The sequence below is a fragment of the Centroberyx gerrardi genome, chromosome 2 (assembly GCF_048128805.1).
Source record: "Centroberyx gerrardi isolate f3 chromosome 2, fCenGer3.hap1.cur.20231027, whole genome shotgun sequence".
NCBI lineage: Eukaryota > Metazoa > Chordata > Actinopteri > Beryciformes > Berycidae > Centroberyx > Centroberyx gerrardi.
The window spans coordinates 14,459,427-14,478,114 of NC_135998.1; the positions used below are offsets into that span (position 1 = coordinate 14,459,427).

Consider the following 18,688-nt stretch of genomic DNA (forward strand, 5'->3'; position numbering starts at 1 on the left):
TACTTAAAGTATTTGTAAGGGAAGTTGAGTTCTTACCTGAGGACTTCTAGGAGACTTGGCATCTGTCAGTGGAAACAGAAAGAAAATCAAAAACAGACAGCATGTCAGAAAAAAAACAACTTCTTTTCAAAGGGGAGTGAGAATTTCACCCTCCTTCTGCATTAGTTTTTTTTACATTTCTCTACTATTGCTAAAGATGGGGATCATCTCATTCACAGAAAAAAAACCAACGTATAACAGGGAAACTCCTACAGATGGCAGTGTTGACTGTGATGAAACACTGAACCGGTGTACTACAACTCTCCACCACACAAAGGAGATAAATACTTATTAGATTAGCAAAGGTGAAACAGACACCCACAGGTTCTCAGGGCAATCCCAAATATCCAGATTGTGTGTGTGTGTGCGTGTGTATATATGTGTATGTATGTGTGTGTGTGTGATCAACAGAGACCAATATAGTGACAGAGAAAAAGAAAGACAGTTGTACAGTGTGAGAGTCAAAACAGAGAAAGAAAGAGGGGAAGAGAAGAGATGCTAAAAAAAAAAAGTCCAATGCCACGTGTGTGTGTGTGTGTGTGTGTCACTGCGTAAATCTCACCTGGGTCTTGCTGTCTGGGCAGGGCGGCGGTGAGGGCGGTTTTGACCTCGGAGCTGCCTGACAGCTTGGCGTAGTGCAGGGCATCGTGGCCTTGGGAGTCCACAGCCCACAGGTCTGCTCCTCTGCGAACCAGGACTTCAACCACAGACACACTGTTGGACTCGCTGGCCTGCATCAAGGGCGTCCTGTAACACAGACCCACCACAAGCTTGTCAGCAGTGAACACAGTGGCACACAGTTTGACACAGAAACCAATAATCATTATCGCAACATCTATTTGCTATTCATCAGTGTTATCACCGCTCTCCCACATACAGCTGCTAAAATAATTGGTCTCCCTACCCCCAATCTGCACAACCTCACCTCCTCAGCCCGAACACAGAAAACACGGACAATTATAAACGACCCTGAGCGCCCCCTCCACTACTCCCTCACCCTCCTTCCCTCAGGCCGCAGGTACAGGACGCTCAGACGCAGAAGGGCTCGCTTCGGCAAAAGCTTTGTTCCCTCTGCCATACACGCACTAAACCAGTGATTCTCAACCTTTTTCATATCAAGGACCCCTAATTTAGTCCACATTAGGGCCACAGACCCCCATTTGATGAGATTCTGTCTCTAGAACCCAAATCTGAGAATAGTTTTATTGTTAAATACAATTTTGTCCAGAATTCCATGACTATCTGTATTGTAGGTAAGATAACAGTGAAACTATGATCAAAATAACCATTCTTCTACATTCTCTAATTGCGTTAACTTATTGTAAATGAAATAATGGTGATGTTTAACAATTCATCAATTTGCTGGGGACCCCCTGGAACCCCCTCAAGGACCCCTAGTGGTCCCGGGACCCCACGTTGAGAACCACTACACTAAACAACTGTTGGAAATGTTGGAAATGTTTGTATGTTTGTAATTTATGTTTGTATTTCCGGGGTCTCTGTATGGAATGGTGTGTTATATTTTCTTAAATGTCCATGTGTTCGCTGCACCTGACTGTCATGTTTAAAATATAATCTGCGCTACACTTATTCTTAGAAACCTTGTATGTACATGTACTTCTTAAAATTTCATTCTGCTGATCTTTTAATTTCCTTTTCATCTCATATTTTTTGTACTTTGTCTTGTTTCACGTGTACAAATGTGCTCTTTTTATGTTTATGATTTTACAATTTTAGTGTTTTTTATGTCAAATTCTGCGCTGTTTTCAGTACACCATATCGCAAGCATGAATTAATAAAGTCAAAGAATTTCCTCTTGCGGACAATAAACTCCCTACCTACCTATTCTCAGTCACACATACCATTCCTGAATTTTGTGTGCGTGCGTTTATGTGTGTGTGTGTATGTGTGTGTGTGTGTGTGTGTATGTGTGTGTGCCTGCGCCTGTGTGTGTGTATGTGTGTGTGCCTGCGCCTGTGTCCTTACCTGCCATTGTTATCAGACGCATTGATTTCAGCACCCCAGTCCAGCAAAGTGCTACATACTTCAGCATGAGCGTGTCTGGCTGACAGCAGCAAGGGACTGAGGCCGTCCTGTGGGACAAAACAAAGACAGTGTAAACATTAGATATGACTGAAAATCACTCCATGGCAGGACCACAGGTCACACACACACAAATAGTAACTACTGGAGAGAGAAGCTCATTTATCTGAGCACACACACACACACAGACAACAAACACACACACACACACAGACACCTAACTTGTGTCTTGCGTGACATCATGACATACAGCTAGACGTATGGTCAGTGTCTGTGTGGTGAGAGAAATCACAGACGTGTGTGAAAAACAAAGTGAACGTCTACTGAATGAGTCTCTCAGCAGATAAACAGAACAACCGGGCTTGTGGTATATGGTTTATGTTGAGTGAAATATGAGCGAGGGAATAACCCAAAAATGTCACGATTTATTTATAGTTCTGAATGAATGGGTTCCAACTGTTTGTGGAATTAGCAGGAATGTTAATGAGCTGTGTGAGCTGACAGTGAGCTATGAATGTAAAAGTACGTTCAAATTTGAAGCTAAACACAGTAAATCAGCACAAGCAAAGTGCCTGGGCTGTGACACAAAGGAAAAAAAAAACCCCTCCAAAATTAAAGATGGGGAGTTCAGGATTAAACTCTGAGAATAGAGACATCTCTCCATGGACAGACATTTATGCTGTTAAAAATGAAACAAGAAGTCATGTTCACAAAATAAAACCCACTTGAAAATGCAGAGGAATCTCACGGCACAGTAAAACGTGTCAGCATAACTTTGTGTTTTATATTACAAGGCTACTGCTGCCACACACCACAGAGTACAAAACTATGTTGTGGGTTCCTCTGAGCTCTGCTAAAGACTTTAGCAGACTTCAGTCTGTCTGCTGCGTAGTTTTTATTTAGAGTCTGAAAGACAGAAATAAATTTATCTTCTCAGGCTTGTCTGTCTGACTGTGTGTGTGTGTGTGTGTGTGTGTGTGTGTCCGCACATACATGTGCACAGATATGTGTGTGTGTGAACATGCTAGTTCATGGGCATATGTGCTTGTGCATGTTCATATGTTCATGTTTATCTGTGTGTGTGTCATTGTCTCTAAACAAGTGCGCTACGTCTTTATAGGTGTTGTTGCAACTAAGAGAATCGCTGAACAAAATATTTCATTCATGCGTTGACTTAGCCACTACAGCTAGAAAACCACTGAGCTACTTCCTGGTATGTGGACATACAGGGCACCAACGTAGAGCTGGCTCATGCTTGTGTGACTCCTACCGTACCGCCTAGTGTACGAGCGCACACTATATTTCCCTTGTGTCGGCTCTTAGAGCTCCGCACAGCCTCAAGAGCGCATATTGTAATTCCCCTTAGCACTGCGCATTGTAAAAAGCATTCTGCACGAACGAACAAATGAACCAACGAACACACAGAGCCCGGCTCCTATGGAGCTGCACCTCCCAAACATCTAATAAAGCTACAGTGTAATCTTCATCATAGAATTTCTAGCAAAGCAGCTCTCAAGGTGCTCAACATTCTGAGTAGTTTTTATTGCCTTCAGTCTGACTGTATAGTAGCAGTATAGATGATACTACTATGAGTTTCAGCAATTTTTAGACCAATTCTATTGTATTGCAATATTGTATTATATTGTACTGTATTGTACGTTCTGTAGCACTCGGCTGTAGATTAGCAGTTGTATGATTCTCTATACTAGGGTAAACAAAGTAAGATGTATATTCCAATTTGTCCCATTCATAGAAGTGTTCCATGAGCTTTGGACCTACTAAAAAAAAAACAAATGCATGGATGCCAATGAAATACAAAGCCATGTATGTGAATCCAGACTATATTGTGTAAAGGTTGGCTTTAGGGGGGGTGTAATTTAAGTTGTTGGGAGTATGATTTTTTTTTTCGACTATAAACATAAGTAAGCTTTTATGGTACATAGTACCGCTGTTTCTGATCAGAATTTGAATTGACATGTACCTGATATCACGTAAACATTCTCCTTTATCCAACTGTGCAAATGCAAAACCTGGCAATCACAGATGGTCTTCTCTTCGTTTCTATATCTGTGTGTTTATTTAAGTCAGATACATACTGTAGATATACTGTATGTTGTAGGCATGATGTACGCCTGGGGCTAACAAGCTGGCATGCTTTTTCCTCTCTTGTTCTGCTCTGCACAGTCAGAAACACAGCAATGTGTTCCAGATGGCTTTGTGGTTCACTGTCTACATGTCAACTAACCGCTGCAGCCGACAGGACTCCTCAATTGTGTATCCAGCTATCACGCTTGTACATGTGTAAGCACACACATGCACACGTGTTCACACATACAAAACTCACACGCACTTGGAGATGAGGACAGCTGGAAAAGTATATGCTGTTCGATGGAACAGACATCACACATCATATTCATGTCAACACAAAACATCAGCACCGCCTTTCAACAGACTCCAGTATTGTATATAATAGTGTTTGACTCTTTGTCAAACATTCTTTTATAAAACTTGAGATGTGGATGGGCAGGAAATTCCCAATTTCTTTTAAGGGTGGAAAGAAATTGGAATTTTGCAGTTATATTTTTAGTGAAATGTCTCAATTGCCCATGTTGTATACCCAGTTTCCCAAAAACGTCATAGCAAGAAGATCCTTTTTGTTTTGGCTTAATGATATTAGGGCACAGACTGACCAGGAGGGAATTTGGACAACCCAACTTGGCTAATTGAGTTTTGCTCTGCCACCTAAGAGTCTTACAAAGAAATGGCTATTTCAGCTGCCTCTCCACATGCAAAAAAAAACACTTTATTTAACATTTGACGTTCACGTTTATCCCAATGTGCCATAGAAAATAAAATACATACAGTATCTGGTGGGGTCTGCACCCACAGTGCCAAGATTCATTAGGGAAACCTGATACTGTAGAGCTTAAAGTTCCTATACCCAGTGGCAAATTGGCAGCTTGTTACTGGTTTAGAAAACCACAAGATACAACTCCTCCCACACTTAAACAAGCATGAGGCTGCAATAAATGTTAATTGGAAATAACATAACATCTTTATATGTAGGGGGAGAGACCTTTTGTGTGTGTGTGTGTGTGTGTGTGTGTGTGTTTGTCTCCAATAGGGCAGCTGTGGCGTGATACTATATATGAAAAGGAAAATAAAAGGGAATCACTTTCTCTCTTTTTCTTTTACTTTTCTCTCTCTCTCTCTCGCTCTCTTTCTTTTACACACACCCACACACATACATACACACATGCTCATACACCCCAGTTGGGTAGAAACCACAGGCATGGAACGTCACTCCAATGGAGACCACATGTCTGCAGCTGGAGAGCAGAGTTCCCACAGTACAGTGACCCTCCACCACACACACACACACACTCACACACACACACACACACACACACACACACACACACACACTATTAATCAATATTAAAACAGGGAAGGACAAGCGAGAGGAAATTCCTGTATTAATGAAATTCCTTCATATCATAAGAGCTTTACAGCTGTGAATGACTACTATGAATTTAAGTCTTAGCAAAGTTATCATTGCTTTTCCTCTGCTCTCTTCATAGACTTGAAGAGAAGTAACACTCATAAAGGGATGCAGACAGCATTATAATGAGGGATGGGAGATATTTGACAGGAGATAAATGTAGATGGTATCCCCTTGTGAATACATGGGAGAAAGACAGGTAAATCTAAAGTGTGCAAACAACAATTTACCTGCCTTCAATCCCCCTGAACAAATAACCCTTTGGAAATAACACAGAAGAAAGCAATATGATTGGGACTCAATGGAGCATTTTTGCGGTCTTAATTCTGTTTCAGAGGCCTTTCCACGCTGCCAGGGAAAACATAAGTCTGGGAGAAAACACAGTAGAAGTAAACATGAAAGCACATACTGCATCTCTCAGGTTGATGGGACTCTTGTGTTCACACAGCAGTTGGACAGTCTGGATGTTCCCGCTGACAGCTGAGGACACAACAAAACAACAGTCAAACAATGTCAAAGAGCACAGGCAGGTGCCCAGAGATAGCAGCGCGGGCAAGTTTGGCGGATCTGGCGACACGTGTGTCTCCTTCTGGCTCAGGATTGGTCAGCCAATTTTCTCTCCTTTGTCCATCTGTCTGTTTTTCAAATGTCCAAATACATAAAAAACTGTAGAACAGAGCAGCACAAAACACAGTCGACCCCAAAATACAAATAGTAAAAATTGAAAAATTGTTTTGTTCTATTCATAACTTAATATAACTTGATATTTAAACACTTACCCGCATGATGCAGCGCAGTCTTCCCTGAGCTGTCTACAGCATCAACTGCACATTTACTCTGGAGGGGAAACAAGAAAAAACTTAGAGGTGTAAATTCATCATGTTAGACACAAATTATGAGTTTCATTAAAGGGAAATTCTACCCTTGGATACTCTACACTGTTATATATCATCAATCTGTCATGTGCAATGCATTCCAGGAGTTATTCTGTGATGAAGTGTTGTAATTTACCTTTTTGGTGAACTCACTTTCCCTCAACCTGCCTCGTCTACTTCTACTTCAGGTAGTGATTTCCTACATTTCCCAGAATGCCTCTCGACAACCCCTAGAGAACGTGCCTTAGTTTTTCCAGTGTAGAAAAACTCTCGGGCCCCTTCCTCAAAACACAACATGTCTTGTGGTTGCATTGCATTCTGGTCTATTGAGGCTACTGTCTGCGGAGAAATCAGTGTCTCTGCCTCTTCTACAGTGGATTTCTCCTGTATGACTGTTGAATATCGGTGCAAAATGGCGGCTCTCGAAAGAAGCCCTTGCTCTTTGATTCTGAAGGACTGACACCAAAACCTGATGTTTACCGTTGATGTTTTAGATAAGATAGTTAAAACTGTTCTGCTATTAAACTCCATTCTAGTTGCACTGGAAATATCTTGGCATGACGTCCCCTTAGAAAACTGAAATGTTTGCGGCAAACTTAATACAAATTTGTCACGCATTTGCATATTATATTTGCAAAATTATATAATTTGCCACAAAATGTTGCCACAAGTTTGCCAGTGTTTGCCAGTAGTGGTGAAGCTGCTGCAAACTGCAAACTGCTACAAACAACCACAAAAGTTTGCCATTGATACTATTCTGGAAACAATGACATTATTTGCCACTAGTGGGAAACAATTTGCCAGAATTGTAAGTCTGGTGAACAATATTACAAAATATTGTCAGAACCTAACCATGCAGATAATATCTGGGAACTAGATGAATCCAAAAGGGTCAAGAGCATTACCATTGTATCTTTCACTATGAGTATACGCAAACTTGCATGCATGTGTGTTCAGGCAGGTGTGTATTGCCGAGATGTTGCTGACTGTCATGAGTTAGTTAGGTCAGCAGATCAGAGCAAGTGTGTGTGTGTGTGTGTGTGTGTGTGCGTGTGTGTGTGTGTGTGTCAGCAGATCTCAGTGGGAGCAGAGAATCAGCAGACTGAATAAATGAAGCAGCAAGACAGATTGATTCCAGGCATCTCACAGAATAGTGAGACTATTCAGACTATTACAGCACATGCTTCTGCTTTCACACATTGTTTACTTGCTACACCAACTAAAGGTCACTTAGGCCACTAAAGCACCCAAGACTAAGTTCTGCCAGGTGATTGTGCATTTTCTGCCATAAAAAATATTAATTCCAAATGTGTCATGATGCATTATACACATTTCTTGTGTATAATGCATCATGAAAATATTTCACTAAACTCAAAATACCACAATAATATTACATTAAACATAGTATCTTATCAACACTAAACCACCGTAGGACCATATTATTTATCGATGGCTACACCTTGTGTAAATAAATACCTAGCTTGATAAGGTTCAGCATGTTGTTAAATTATTAGGCCTGGATTGATTTACTGGGTTGAAATACAACTCAGTGAACTCAGTGATCAAGCTTGCCTGGCCAAAGTTTTAAATTTACAATTTTAGACAGACAGGTCAGTGCTAAAGTGTGTCTGGCAGTGCAGGTAGAAAAAGCAATGCACTTTTGGGGACATAAATCACAATTCATCACTTTTCAAAGCCTCCTCCACTCTCTCCACTTTACCTGAATGAGCTTTTTGGAACACTCCACATGGTTGTTTTTGGCAGCCAGGTGTAAAGCAGTGAAACCTGAACAGAAATCAAGAGAGATCGTAGTTAAGATCTTAGTAAAATCAAAGATCTTAATCACTAAGTGTGTTATTTTAGTCTGTATATCTTTCTATATGCTGCTCAATCAAACATAACTGAAACAATGTACGCTTTACTGTTGTGGCATAAATTCAAGGGTAGGAAATGAAAGAAGGAATGATCTCAAGAAAGTATTTTACAAGGTATGGGGCAACAGAGGATAAAAAAGATAACATTTTTAGGCATAACAGTATCTACATACCTGCAGCATCAGTGACTGACAGGTCAGCTCCATGGGCCATGATGACAGATAGGCAGTCTGTCTGGCCGCGTGTGGCTGCTACATGAAGACTACACACACAAGACACACACAAACACACAACAAGAACAAAAAATCATTATCAAAAGTCATTAGCAACAGACATTTGTACGAAAACTGTTCTTTCCATACTATTTTTCAAGTAAGGTCTAGGATGTTCCCAAAGGATTGTGGGTAGCAGCATTGGATAGCTGCACACAGTGTAGACATATTATAGACATATTTTATATCTTCAGGTTTCAGAATGCAACTTGTCCATGAAACAGTTTTATTCTAAGTGTCGATGGCATAGGAGGATTTCAGGTAAAGCATTTCCTTTGCGTGCAAAAGAATGCCATAAGCCAACATCTCACATCTCAACCTATGCAAAAAAAAAAGCCTATTCTCTCCTTTCTGTTTGTGTTTGTGTTTGTGTGTCTGTGGCAGGCAATCAATACAACCCTTTTCAGCTCACCAAGCAGAATAAAAAAAAGGCACAGACACGCACAACCTTCTCTTGGTATGTGAGTAGGACACACACACACTCTGACACACACACACACGCAACCATGCCCACATGCCTTTCTATCAGGTTTTATCACCATAGAGACACTGTAGACTCCTCCTTTGTGGGTCCTGAAAAGATTGGAGCGTTGAGATCCCAAACCACCACATCCATCATGATTTACAAAGGCTGTGTGTGTGTGTGTGTGTGTGTGTGCGTGTGCCCACGCACGTGTGTGTGCGTGTGTGTGTCCTAGTCACACACCAAGGGAAGGTCAAGGATGTGAACTACTGGTGAAATAAAAAGCCTGTGTGTGCCAATGTGTGTCAGTGTGTGTATGTGTGTGTGTGTTTCTATGTGTGAGCACACACGCATACATTTGTCCCTGCATGTGTGCATGTGAGTGGATGTTATTGGCTCGGCGTGAGCTGCTGAACACATTGAGGTCAGTGGGTGTTGTGTTTCAGAAAAGAAAGAGGTCAAATATTAACACTGAGCCTCTGTGTTATCAACAATCTCAACCAGTGGGGCAAAGAGCTCCGCTGCCTCCAGACACAAAGAACCTGGCTCTCAAAACAGAGGATCTCACAGAGGCTGCTCAATGACTTTAAAGGGTTGCAAAATGATTGAAATTATAATAAAACTAATACATTATCATGTTTATGAGCTTTGTGCTTTTTTTCTCGTGAAATCGTCAATATTTGCTGCCTCTAGGCTTTTTTTTTTTCAGTAATTAATCAAGCCAGAAGGGTAAGCTGTCCCATGAGCCTACTATTGTTCAGACCAGTAGCAAGCTTAGAAATGACTGGGAAATGTGACTTAGGCTAAAGTGTAGATACAGGGTAGCATATAGGTAACCATAGCTGTGCTGGTGTTGTGAGTGGATGTGGATCTGGGATGCTGAGCCTTCTGGAAGTGTCATGGGCCTAATCCAATGAAAAATATGTAATGGGCTGTGGCCTCTTCATTACCTCAGTGCCTTACCTGAACTCACCCTTTTTCCTCTAACACTTAAGCTAAGTTTCTACATAGGTGCTTTCCCAAAATGGTACAAAGGATAATTACATCATATCCTGTGTATCCTGAAAGGGGAAATACAACCCATCGTCTGCACGCCTATGAGAATTACATGCCATAAAAACTGAGAACCACACTGTTCGGTGTTCGGCTTTGCCTCATGGCCTGGAACCCACTGAAATGAAGTGAAGGCACAGCAAATCCTACATTTAATAAAGCCTCTATTGTTGGGAAAGTTGTTTGCTTCATAAGCACGCATGACTAGAGCACTATATAACTAGAAAAAGCACGCCTTAACCTCTCGACAAGCAAAAACGGTCATTGTGTGCTGCATGCTCACTGCAAGGTGGAGTGCCGATAATTAAAGAGAATGGACAGGTGGACGAGGAGGAAGATGAACAGGACTTTGTACCTCTAGACTGGTGATGCAAGGCACAGAAAGGGAGAGGGAATTCAGGATTTTTTTCCTCATGACCACTTTTTGACAATGACCTACTCCAAAATGGAAAAATAATGTATACTTCTCTTATTCCCAATAAAGAAATAGCCATGGCTCTTAAAATTGAACTTTGGTCAAAACACTGATTTTCCAGTAGAGATGGTGCCCTTTTTTATGATGACAAGTTGTAATGAAACTTCAGCTTGGCAGTCTATAATATATTTTGGGTATCTTATAACTTAACCTCCTTTAAGTTATTTTACTGAGTATGTCAGGCACATTTTTAGAACTTCAGCCAATAAAACTGAGCACCTTCCATTTTATAAAACGCATACAGTCAGCCTTTGGTGTGATATCATATACTTTTTCTACTTGTCATAAGGAAGCCAATGCAGACTATTCTCTCTATTATTCTAAAATAATAATTCCTCTGCAGGAATGATTTGCAGCAGTAGGCACGCACTAAAAAGTGAGATTTATGTGTTGGCTAAATGTGTACAAAACCCACTTGTTTTGTCCTTTTGTACTTACGCTGATTTGCCCTCGCTGTCAAGCTTGACAGCGCTGGCACCTTTCTTGGCAAGGAGCGATGCCACCTTCTCCACCTCGCCATGCTCCACCGCAGCGAGCAGACGCTCATCATTCTTGTTCCACTCATGGGCCTACAGGGGGTGGTAGGGAAGAGGGAGAGACAGACAGAGAAATGGGGGGAGGGAGACAGACAGAGAGAGAGAGAGAGAGGGAGAGAGAGAGAGAGAGAGAGAAAAGCAAGAAATAGATATGAAAAATGATCAAAAAGAATGGGGAGAGAGGAGGGGAAAGAAAATAAGAGAATGATTGTGTTATTTACGTATTGCATAAAAATTTAATGTATTTCAAATTAAGAATCACAGAATAAAAGCATCAAAGTGCGATGAGAACAATGAAATTACTCCTCAGCAGTCGGAATAGTTTTACAGATACTTATATTATTACTGTGTGTATCTATGATTCTTATTACAAAGAAAATATTTTACATCAGCCCCTCGCCCTCTCTCTAATCATGATGTATACATTCCTTCCAATAAAACTCAGTAAAAATGGCTGAGATGCCCTGAATGTGAGTAATGTTCCTCAGGAGGAGAGAATGTTATTTTGGCTCTGCTATGGTCCACACAAAAACAAGTGTGCCTTTTTGCACACACACACACACACACACAAACACACACCAGCACACACACACACACATATTCCCATGTGGACACACACACACATACACACACGCAGTGAAACACACATACATATTCATGCTAACACATGTGCATGTGTGTGCAAATGTAAATGCAAAGTTGTAAATTGGTCTCATATGTGTGTGTTAGCGCGCACAGACACAGGCACACACAGAGCAAATGGCCCCACATTAGTTTTGTTGACAGCTTGTTCAGATAGAGAGAAGTCAGCTATTGGAGAGCTTCAAGCATGACCTCATACAAAGGCAATCTTGCTACATTGCAGTCTGATGGCACACAACACAGCACAGCAAAGCTTTAAGAGCTGTCCGCCACAGCACTTTGTCCTGCCAAAAACACAACTAAACACTGAAAACCATAAGGAAAACACATCTACTGTAACCATATGGAAAAGCACAGGGATGGACACACAAACTATGCGAAACCATAATCAGGCATGCCAAACCAGGAAAGAACAACCATGACCATAACCTAAACATATGGCCGACCATTTAGGCTTTTTGAAGGAGAGTGGACAGCTCATCCTCCTTCAGCGTTTTATCTGTTTTTCATACATTGCAGTGAAGATAGATAGGAAAGGGATGGAAAATACACTGGATGTAAATAAATTCCATTCCTTAACCTGACAGCATAGTATGAGGGAGATTTGAACCCACGCAGTCCAAACATATGGGCAGTTTAAAGTCCATTAGTCGACTCAGTCATCAGGGAAACCCCCCACTACCACAACCTGTACATATTAGGATGCAGTACAATATTAGAGTTGACCTGATAGCCCACTGACCTACACATGATAAGGGGATGAACTCTCTGACTCCCTGAATAGTTGTGGTGGCAAACTGTATCCTATTTTAAGGAAGCAATAAGCCAACATAGTGATACATGGTGTAAATAGCCTCTGTGGCATACACCCAAATGCTATCACTGCAGTACATTTTGCACAGCTGGTGGAAAAATGCTAGGCTATAAAAATCCCTTCCATCACTGAAGCCGCTAGCAAGAGCGCTGAGCTACGGAGTCACAGAACCAGGAAGTAGGACCAATGAGGGAGTAAAGAGAATACATTTTTGGTGGCGTTCTGGAAGTGAAATATAGAAGAAACTGTACGCCTAAGCAGTGTAATTTGTTCACCCTTTCATATAAATCATTATATTATATACTAATGCCACACACAAATTATATCAATGACTCCTCGTTTTCTAATTTTCATATCACTAAACCAAGAGGTAAGATACTATTTAGGAGGTGCTGTAAGAGGAGACAGTTGACAGGCTGGGAATAACACACTGGGTATAAACACACTCAGCTGAGCACATCTGACACCCAGAGAGAACTTATGGAAAAAGACATTTGAAATGGCAATCGTGCCCGCAGAATATATATCACGTTCATGCACACATACATGTCAGATGGCAACACAAGCATGCGTGCACATGCAACAGCATAGTTCATTCAATTTCCATAAGTTTACATTTCAGCATTTGAGAAGTGGACCTTAGGTGTTGTATTCTATGTTTTTCCATTGTACTGCTCTACTGTATGCTGTGTGTGTGTGTGTGTGTGTGTGTGTGTGTGTATACATGGGGGCAAGTGAAAGTGGAACAGAGAAGTGAGACAACGTGAGGCTCTTAGTGTCTGTCACTGTGATTGGCTTGCAGTGAAATATGACACAGCAGTAGATAGCTGAAGCTAGAATAGACACATCGCATATGGTCTAGCAGTTAGGATTCCTTGTTTTCACTTAGGTGGCCCGGGTTCGCCGACCGGTATTCCGGTATGGGAATGGGATGATGGTCTCATGATTTTCATAAGTCATGCGTCAGAGCAAGGCAGTGAATAAACCACCGCAATCAAATACTAAAGATGGACACACTCAAGAGATGATAGAAGGAAGGAAAAGAAAAACAGAGAGAGAGAGAAATGGAAACGGGACATAGCAGAAGAAAATGGAAAAGAAAATGTCTAAGAAATGAAACATAGTAGGCCTACTGTGGTACTCAAAGTTGTGACTTGCTTCTTTCCAAGTGTGTTGAGTGAAAAGGAATTAAAGATGAGACAGAGTTAATTTTGAATGTTCCCTGTGCTTCTGCCACCCTAGTTTTACAAATTTCTTTAAAGACAACATGAAATGGCACTTTGAGAGTGGTTTGCTTCCATTATTCAACGTACTTCCAGTTGAAACAGTGACTGAACTTGTTTAAGGGCACCCAGTACCTTTCCTGGGGCCTCATTTACAAACACTGCATACGCACAAATCGGGGCTAGAAAGATGCGCACACCACTTTCCACGCAAAAGTGTGGATTTATAAAAACCAAACTTGATGTGACAATGTGCGTATCTGTATGGAAACTTTGACCCATTTGTTCACACATTTTGGAATGGCGACTCTGATGTCAAAGCAGTGAAATAAAATAAAATGCCCTAATAACACTTTCAATCAGTTCTTTAGGCTTGATATTAAATTACACAGACTTCTAGTAATCATATCTCCACTGGCACTGACACTCTGTTGATGTGCAGCACTTCGTTTCTTGGCGTCAACATTTATATTGGACCATTTCTTTTTAAAAGGATCCGGTTCTCAGAGCTGGCAGCATTAACTGCTGCTGTGACATGTTGCCACTCAAACTTTTTATGGTTGGTGATACCCGAACTGAGGCCACCAAACACTTCTGGCCTCGTCTCAACCTCCCATTTTCAACCGCACCATTTTCTCACACAAAGAGAACAGAATGACAAGTACATTTATATGCATATCAGTATTCATGAAGGCCGTTTCATTAACCACTTATGGGTAATTGTGGAAGTGAACAAGGTGGGACGTGAGGCTCGGTCACAGGATTTATAAAGCGTACACACAGTTTTACAAATCAGATATTTTTTTGTTGTATGCACTTGTCCTCTTTTGTACATACGTAACCTTTTAGTGTGGGATATACGCACAGTTTTATAAATGAGGCCCCTGGTCACGTGACAGGTGGACACCAGGACGGGTGGAATATACTGCCGCCATGCATTTGCAAAACGGCAGCAGTGACAAAACAAACATGACAGATCAAGTAAGAGAGGCAGTCATATTTTCAATCATTGATGGTGCGCTGTCACTGAATGTGATTTAATTCAGTCTAGTTTAGACTGCCAAAAAGTCTGGGGAACTGGTTTAAAGTGGTCACAAACAGCTCCATAATGTACAGTTGTAGGTCATGTGTATTGATATGTTTGGCTTTGGCATTCGGTTTGTGTTGCATGCCTAAACCAGGAAGAAACATGTCAGTGTTTCCCACACATAGACTTTACTTGGGCGGGCCGCCCAGGTATATTAACGGCCGCCAAAGTATATTTGGCGACCCATTTTAGCATTTTTTATTTTTATTTTTTTTATCCGTCCGAGAGAACCACGCCATCCGCGATCGATTAACTAGTGGACAATCTCCCCTCGTTCTACCCATCCAGGGTTTCCCACACACAGAAAACTTTGTAGCGGGCGCCACAATATCAGCACTGACCGCCACAAATTTTCTTTTTTTTCTCACTATTTAATCGTAGAACTGCGTGTACCGCATTGATTCGCTCAGCCCCTAATTGCTCCACGCGATCTCTCTCTCGCTCTCTCTCTTTCTCTCGCTCTCTCTCTCTCGCTTGCTCTCTCTCTCTCTGTTGCTCGGTCTCTCTCTCTCTCACTCGCTCTCTCACCGGACCCGTCTGTTAATATAGAACCTCCTTGGCCAAGAAGACGGCCGACTGAATTCCCGAAAAGAAGAACTAACAGTTAACGTTACTCGGAATACAGCTGAGTTTCCGAGATTAGCCCGCTGTATAGCCTAGCTGCTAGTCAGTATCCACTGAGTGGACTGATAACATTCATATTAACTTTTTAACTCTGACTCTGAATGTTTGCTCCCTCAATCCAGATTAATATTGAAAAATATTTTCAAAGAAGGAAAAGGACTCGTCCTGAGGAGGAGCAGGAACAGTCTGGACCAGAGGAGCTGCTGAGCAGTAAAACAGAGTAGATAATAATGTCAAAGGCTGTAATGTAACGATGTAAAGATACAGGAGAGACTGACAGCAGAGAGAGATGTAGCAGGGCAGAGGGGCAGAAAAGCAGATTTCTCTGTAAAAGGGGTCTCATTTCTATTCTTCACCTTGTAGACAAAAGCAACAACAAACAGAACAGTGTAGCACTGTTTATATTTTTAAGTTATGTTATCTTTGACACAAAGTACTTTAGATATATACAGGTTAGTTATTTGTTTGACAAATGGAACTATTTAAAATGGAGTGCATTAGATAATTTGCCAACCCACCTACCACCACAAATACATTCGAATTCTGTGGGAAACACTGCATGTAATGCAAAAGAGTAAAGTCACACAGAATTCCATCTAAGCCAAAATAGCCACATGCAAACCAGACACCTTCTGTTTTGACTGGGTGCATTCATTTGGAGTGAATGCACCCATGGTACTGGAAGGTGCTTTGGATTAAGGGTGTTCATCAAATGGCATAGGTAGAGTGTCAAATATTTTGTTGAGTATCTTTCTTTTTTCAATAAGCTTTTGTTGCCCTAGTAAGCTACTTTCATTCAAATAAGCTACTGACCACACATGACTGTCTTAATGTTAGCCAAAAACAATGTTGCATAAGTTTCCACGTTTCCATATTTTGCATATGCAAAACTAATATGGAACCTTATGTAACGTGTCAGATGTTGTTGTGACACTTCTTATTGACTATCTAGCTAAAACACATACAATGAACATAATGGACTTAGTGGGCAGTTATATACTTTGTCAATTGTGATCCATTGTTGTATCAAATAAAACACTGGCAATCAACTTTTGTTATTGTTCATGGTGTCTGCATGTGCAAGTTCTTACCCTCTAGCTGATGCATATTCCTGTAGGAATAGATGGACTTGAATCTACTCATTTCCAATATCTTTGCCAAAGCAAATATATTGGTTGTGTTTAACAAGCCAGACCCGCTACCTTTACTGGAAACGAAACAATTTATGCCTGCAGCAAGTTCATATACTGGATGTGCTCCATGTGCTGCATCAACACTGTACTTTTGTTAAAGAAGACTCCCACACAATAAATCAAGGGAGACATGTGGACAGGAATAAGAATATTCACTATGATTTAACCATTTGTGTTCCTGGTGTTCACTCATGCGGCAAAGGTGCCACCTGCGGTATGAAATGCTCATGATTTTCAGAGTTGTTCAATCAGCAGAGCGTGTCAAACATGACACAGATGGATATCAAAAAAGACCTAATTCCGGTACAGAGCCTGGATGGAAGTGCACTCAGTTCAGCTGAGGAAGGATGATGGGAATAATGTAAGTTGCACATAGTTGTTCACAGATAGAAGATGAAGGCTTTTGTAACAGGCCTTACAATGAAACCACTAGCACAGCTCAACCTTGAAATTCACCCACCCAAGATTTACATAGAGAAACCCAGAGGAGACAGAGCAGAGTTGAATGTGGTCAACCACACAACCCTGTCAGATCGTCTGTAGGGCAGTAAGAGGACAAACCTGGCAATTAGAAATTAGTGCAGTTTTAGTGAGAAGGGCAATCAGAGCTGTGCACTACAATTAAAAAAGCTCAATATAAAAGCACACAGTAACATCCTGGGTGCCCACAAAGTCAGACTCCCATTTGTCAACTATTGGGTCTCTTACTAGCTTCGGGAGAGAGTTGTCCATGTTGTCATTGCCTTGTCAGCTGCCCTCTATAAGAAACTGAAGGATACTTAGGCCAAAAGAAAAGGGCAGGAAGGCAGCCACTGACCCTGCCCATCCACACAGCCATGTCTTCTAAAAACTGTCCTGTGGGAAACAGTATCAGTCCAAGACCACCCATCTCCTCAAAGGCTTCTTCCCAAGCGCTGTTCCCAACCCCTCCTAAGACTCACCCCCTGCAACCCTCCTCCACAAACTCTGGACTCCTCCTCACTATCAAATAGAAATGTCTACTGTTACTATTTGTTACCATGCAATTTGTCATGTTTTGTATAACAGGGAAGTCATTACTTACAATGTCTGCACAACTCTGTGTACTTCAGACCCTTTGACACTTTTGTGTGTCAGGATGGAATGCAGGTTCTCCAGTGGTCAAGATAAAATTAATTCTAGGGCTGAAACGATTCCTCGAGAAACTCGAGTAACTCGATTACTAAAAATCATCGATGCAAATTCTTTGCATCGAAGCTTCGTTTAATCCATATAACTATATACACACTCAGTGTTTCGCATGGATGATTATTACTGTTGCACAACGCGCTGGAGAAAGAGAGAGAAAATAGCGAGGGGCGAAGAGAAGAGACAGGCCAGAGAAAACGACAGAAAGTGTCCAAAGTTTCGGATCCAGTGTTGCCAACTTGGCGACTTTGTCGCTAGACTTAGCGACTTTTCAGACCCCCCTGGCGACTTTATTTCTCAAGAGCGACTAGCGACAAATCTGCCGACTTTTTCTGACCATGGGAAGCAATGTTAATGTGTTGAATCCCAAAGCATTTGGCAATAAATTGGTTCGGCTGATGCCGGTTTTCTCTACTTGCTTGTCTAATCCAGAGGGGTCTGACGGTCACAGCGCTTCCCACACACAGCGTAGCTCCTTCCCTCCGCTGAGAGCAGGGACTGTAGGATAGGGTCCACTTGTAATTGCTACCGGCGTACGCCGAAACTGGCCCGGGTGGGCGGAGTCAGCACTTAATATTAAAACGGGATGAGATGAAGGCTAGTAAAGAATGCACGTTAATTATGGCTATATGTAATGGCTAGTTAAGAACGTAAATCAATATGGTGGCTAGTTATGATGTCCCTAAGTTAGCTAAGTTTTGCTCAAGAAAATAACCACAGAAAATAAAATGCTGCAGTCAATTTGTGAAAGCCTGAGCTTCATTCATGTTATTATTATGATAGTCACACACACATACACACACACA

The 18,688-nt window shown here is 41.5% G+C and overlaps 2 protein-coding genes across 5 annotated transcripts in view; both read right to left on the minus strand.

Annotated features, from left to right (window-relative positions):
- The window catches only part of gnaz (guanine nucleotide binding protein (G protein), alpha z polypeptide), a 256,720-nt gene that overhangs the window by 83,375 nt on the left and 154,657 nt on the right, over positions 1-18,688 (minus strand). The gene's annotated exons all lie outside the window — the stretch shown is intronic.
- Positions 1-18,688, minus strand: part of rai14 (retinoic acid induced 14) — a 46,719-nt gene that overhangs the window by 10,957 nt on the left and 17,074 nt on the right. For all 4 annotated transcript variants that reach the window (XM_078288338.1, XM_078288337.1, XM_078288334.1 and 1 more), the window contains exons 3-10: positions 11,035-11,165; positions 8,507-8,595; positions 8,180-8,244; positions 6,364-6,421; positions 5,994-6,064; positions 2,026-2,132; positions 602-786; positions 37-62 (exon numbers count right to left, since the gene is read on the minus strand). In XM_078288338.1, the coding sequence (XP_078144464.1) occupies positions 37-62; positions 602-786; positions 2,026-2,132; positions 5,994-6,064; positions 6,364-6,421; positions 8,180-8,244; positions 8,507-8,595; positions 11,035-11,165 (732 nt within the window). The remainder of the gene's footprint in view (positions 1-36; positions 63-601; positions 787-2,025; positions 2,133-5,993; positions 6,065-6,363; positions 6,422-8,179; positions 8,245-8,506; positions 8,596-11,034; positions 11,166-18,688) is intronic.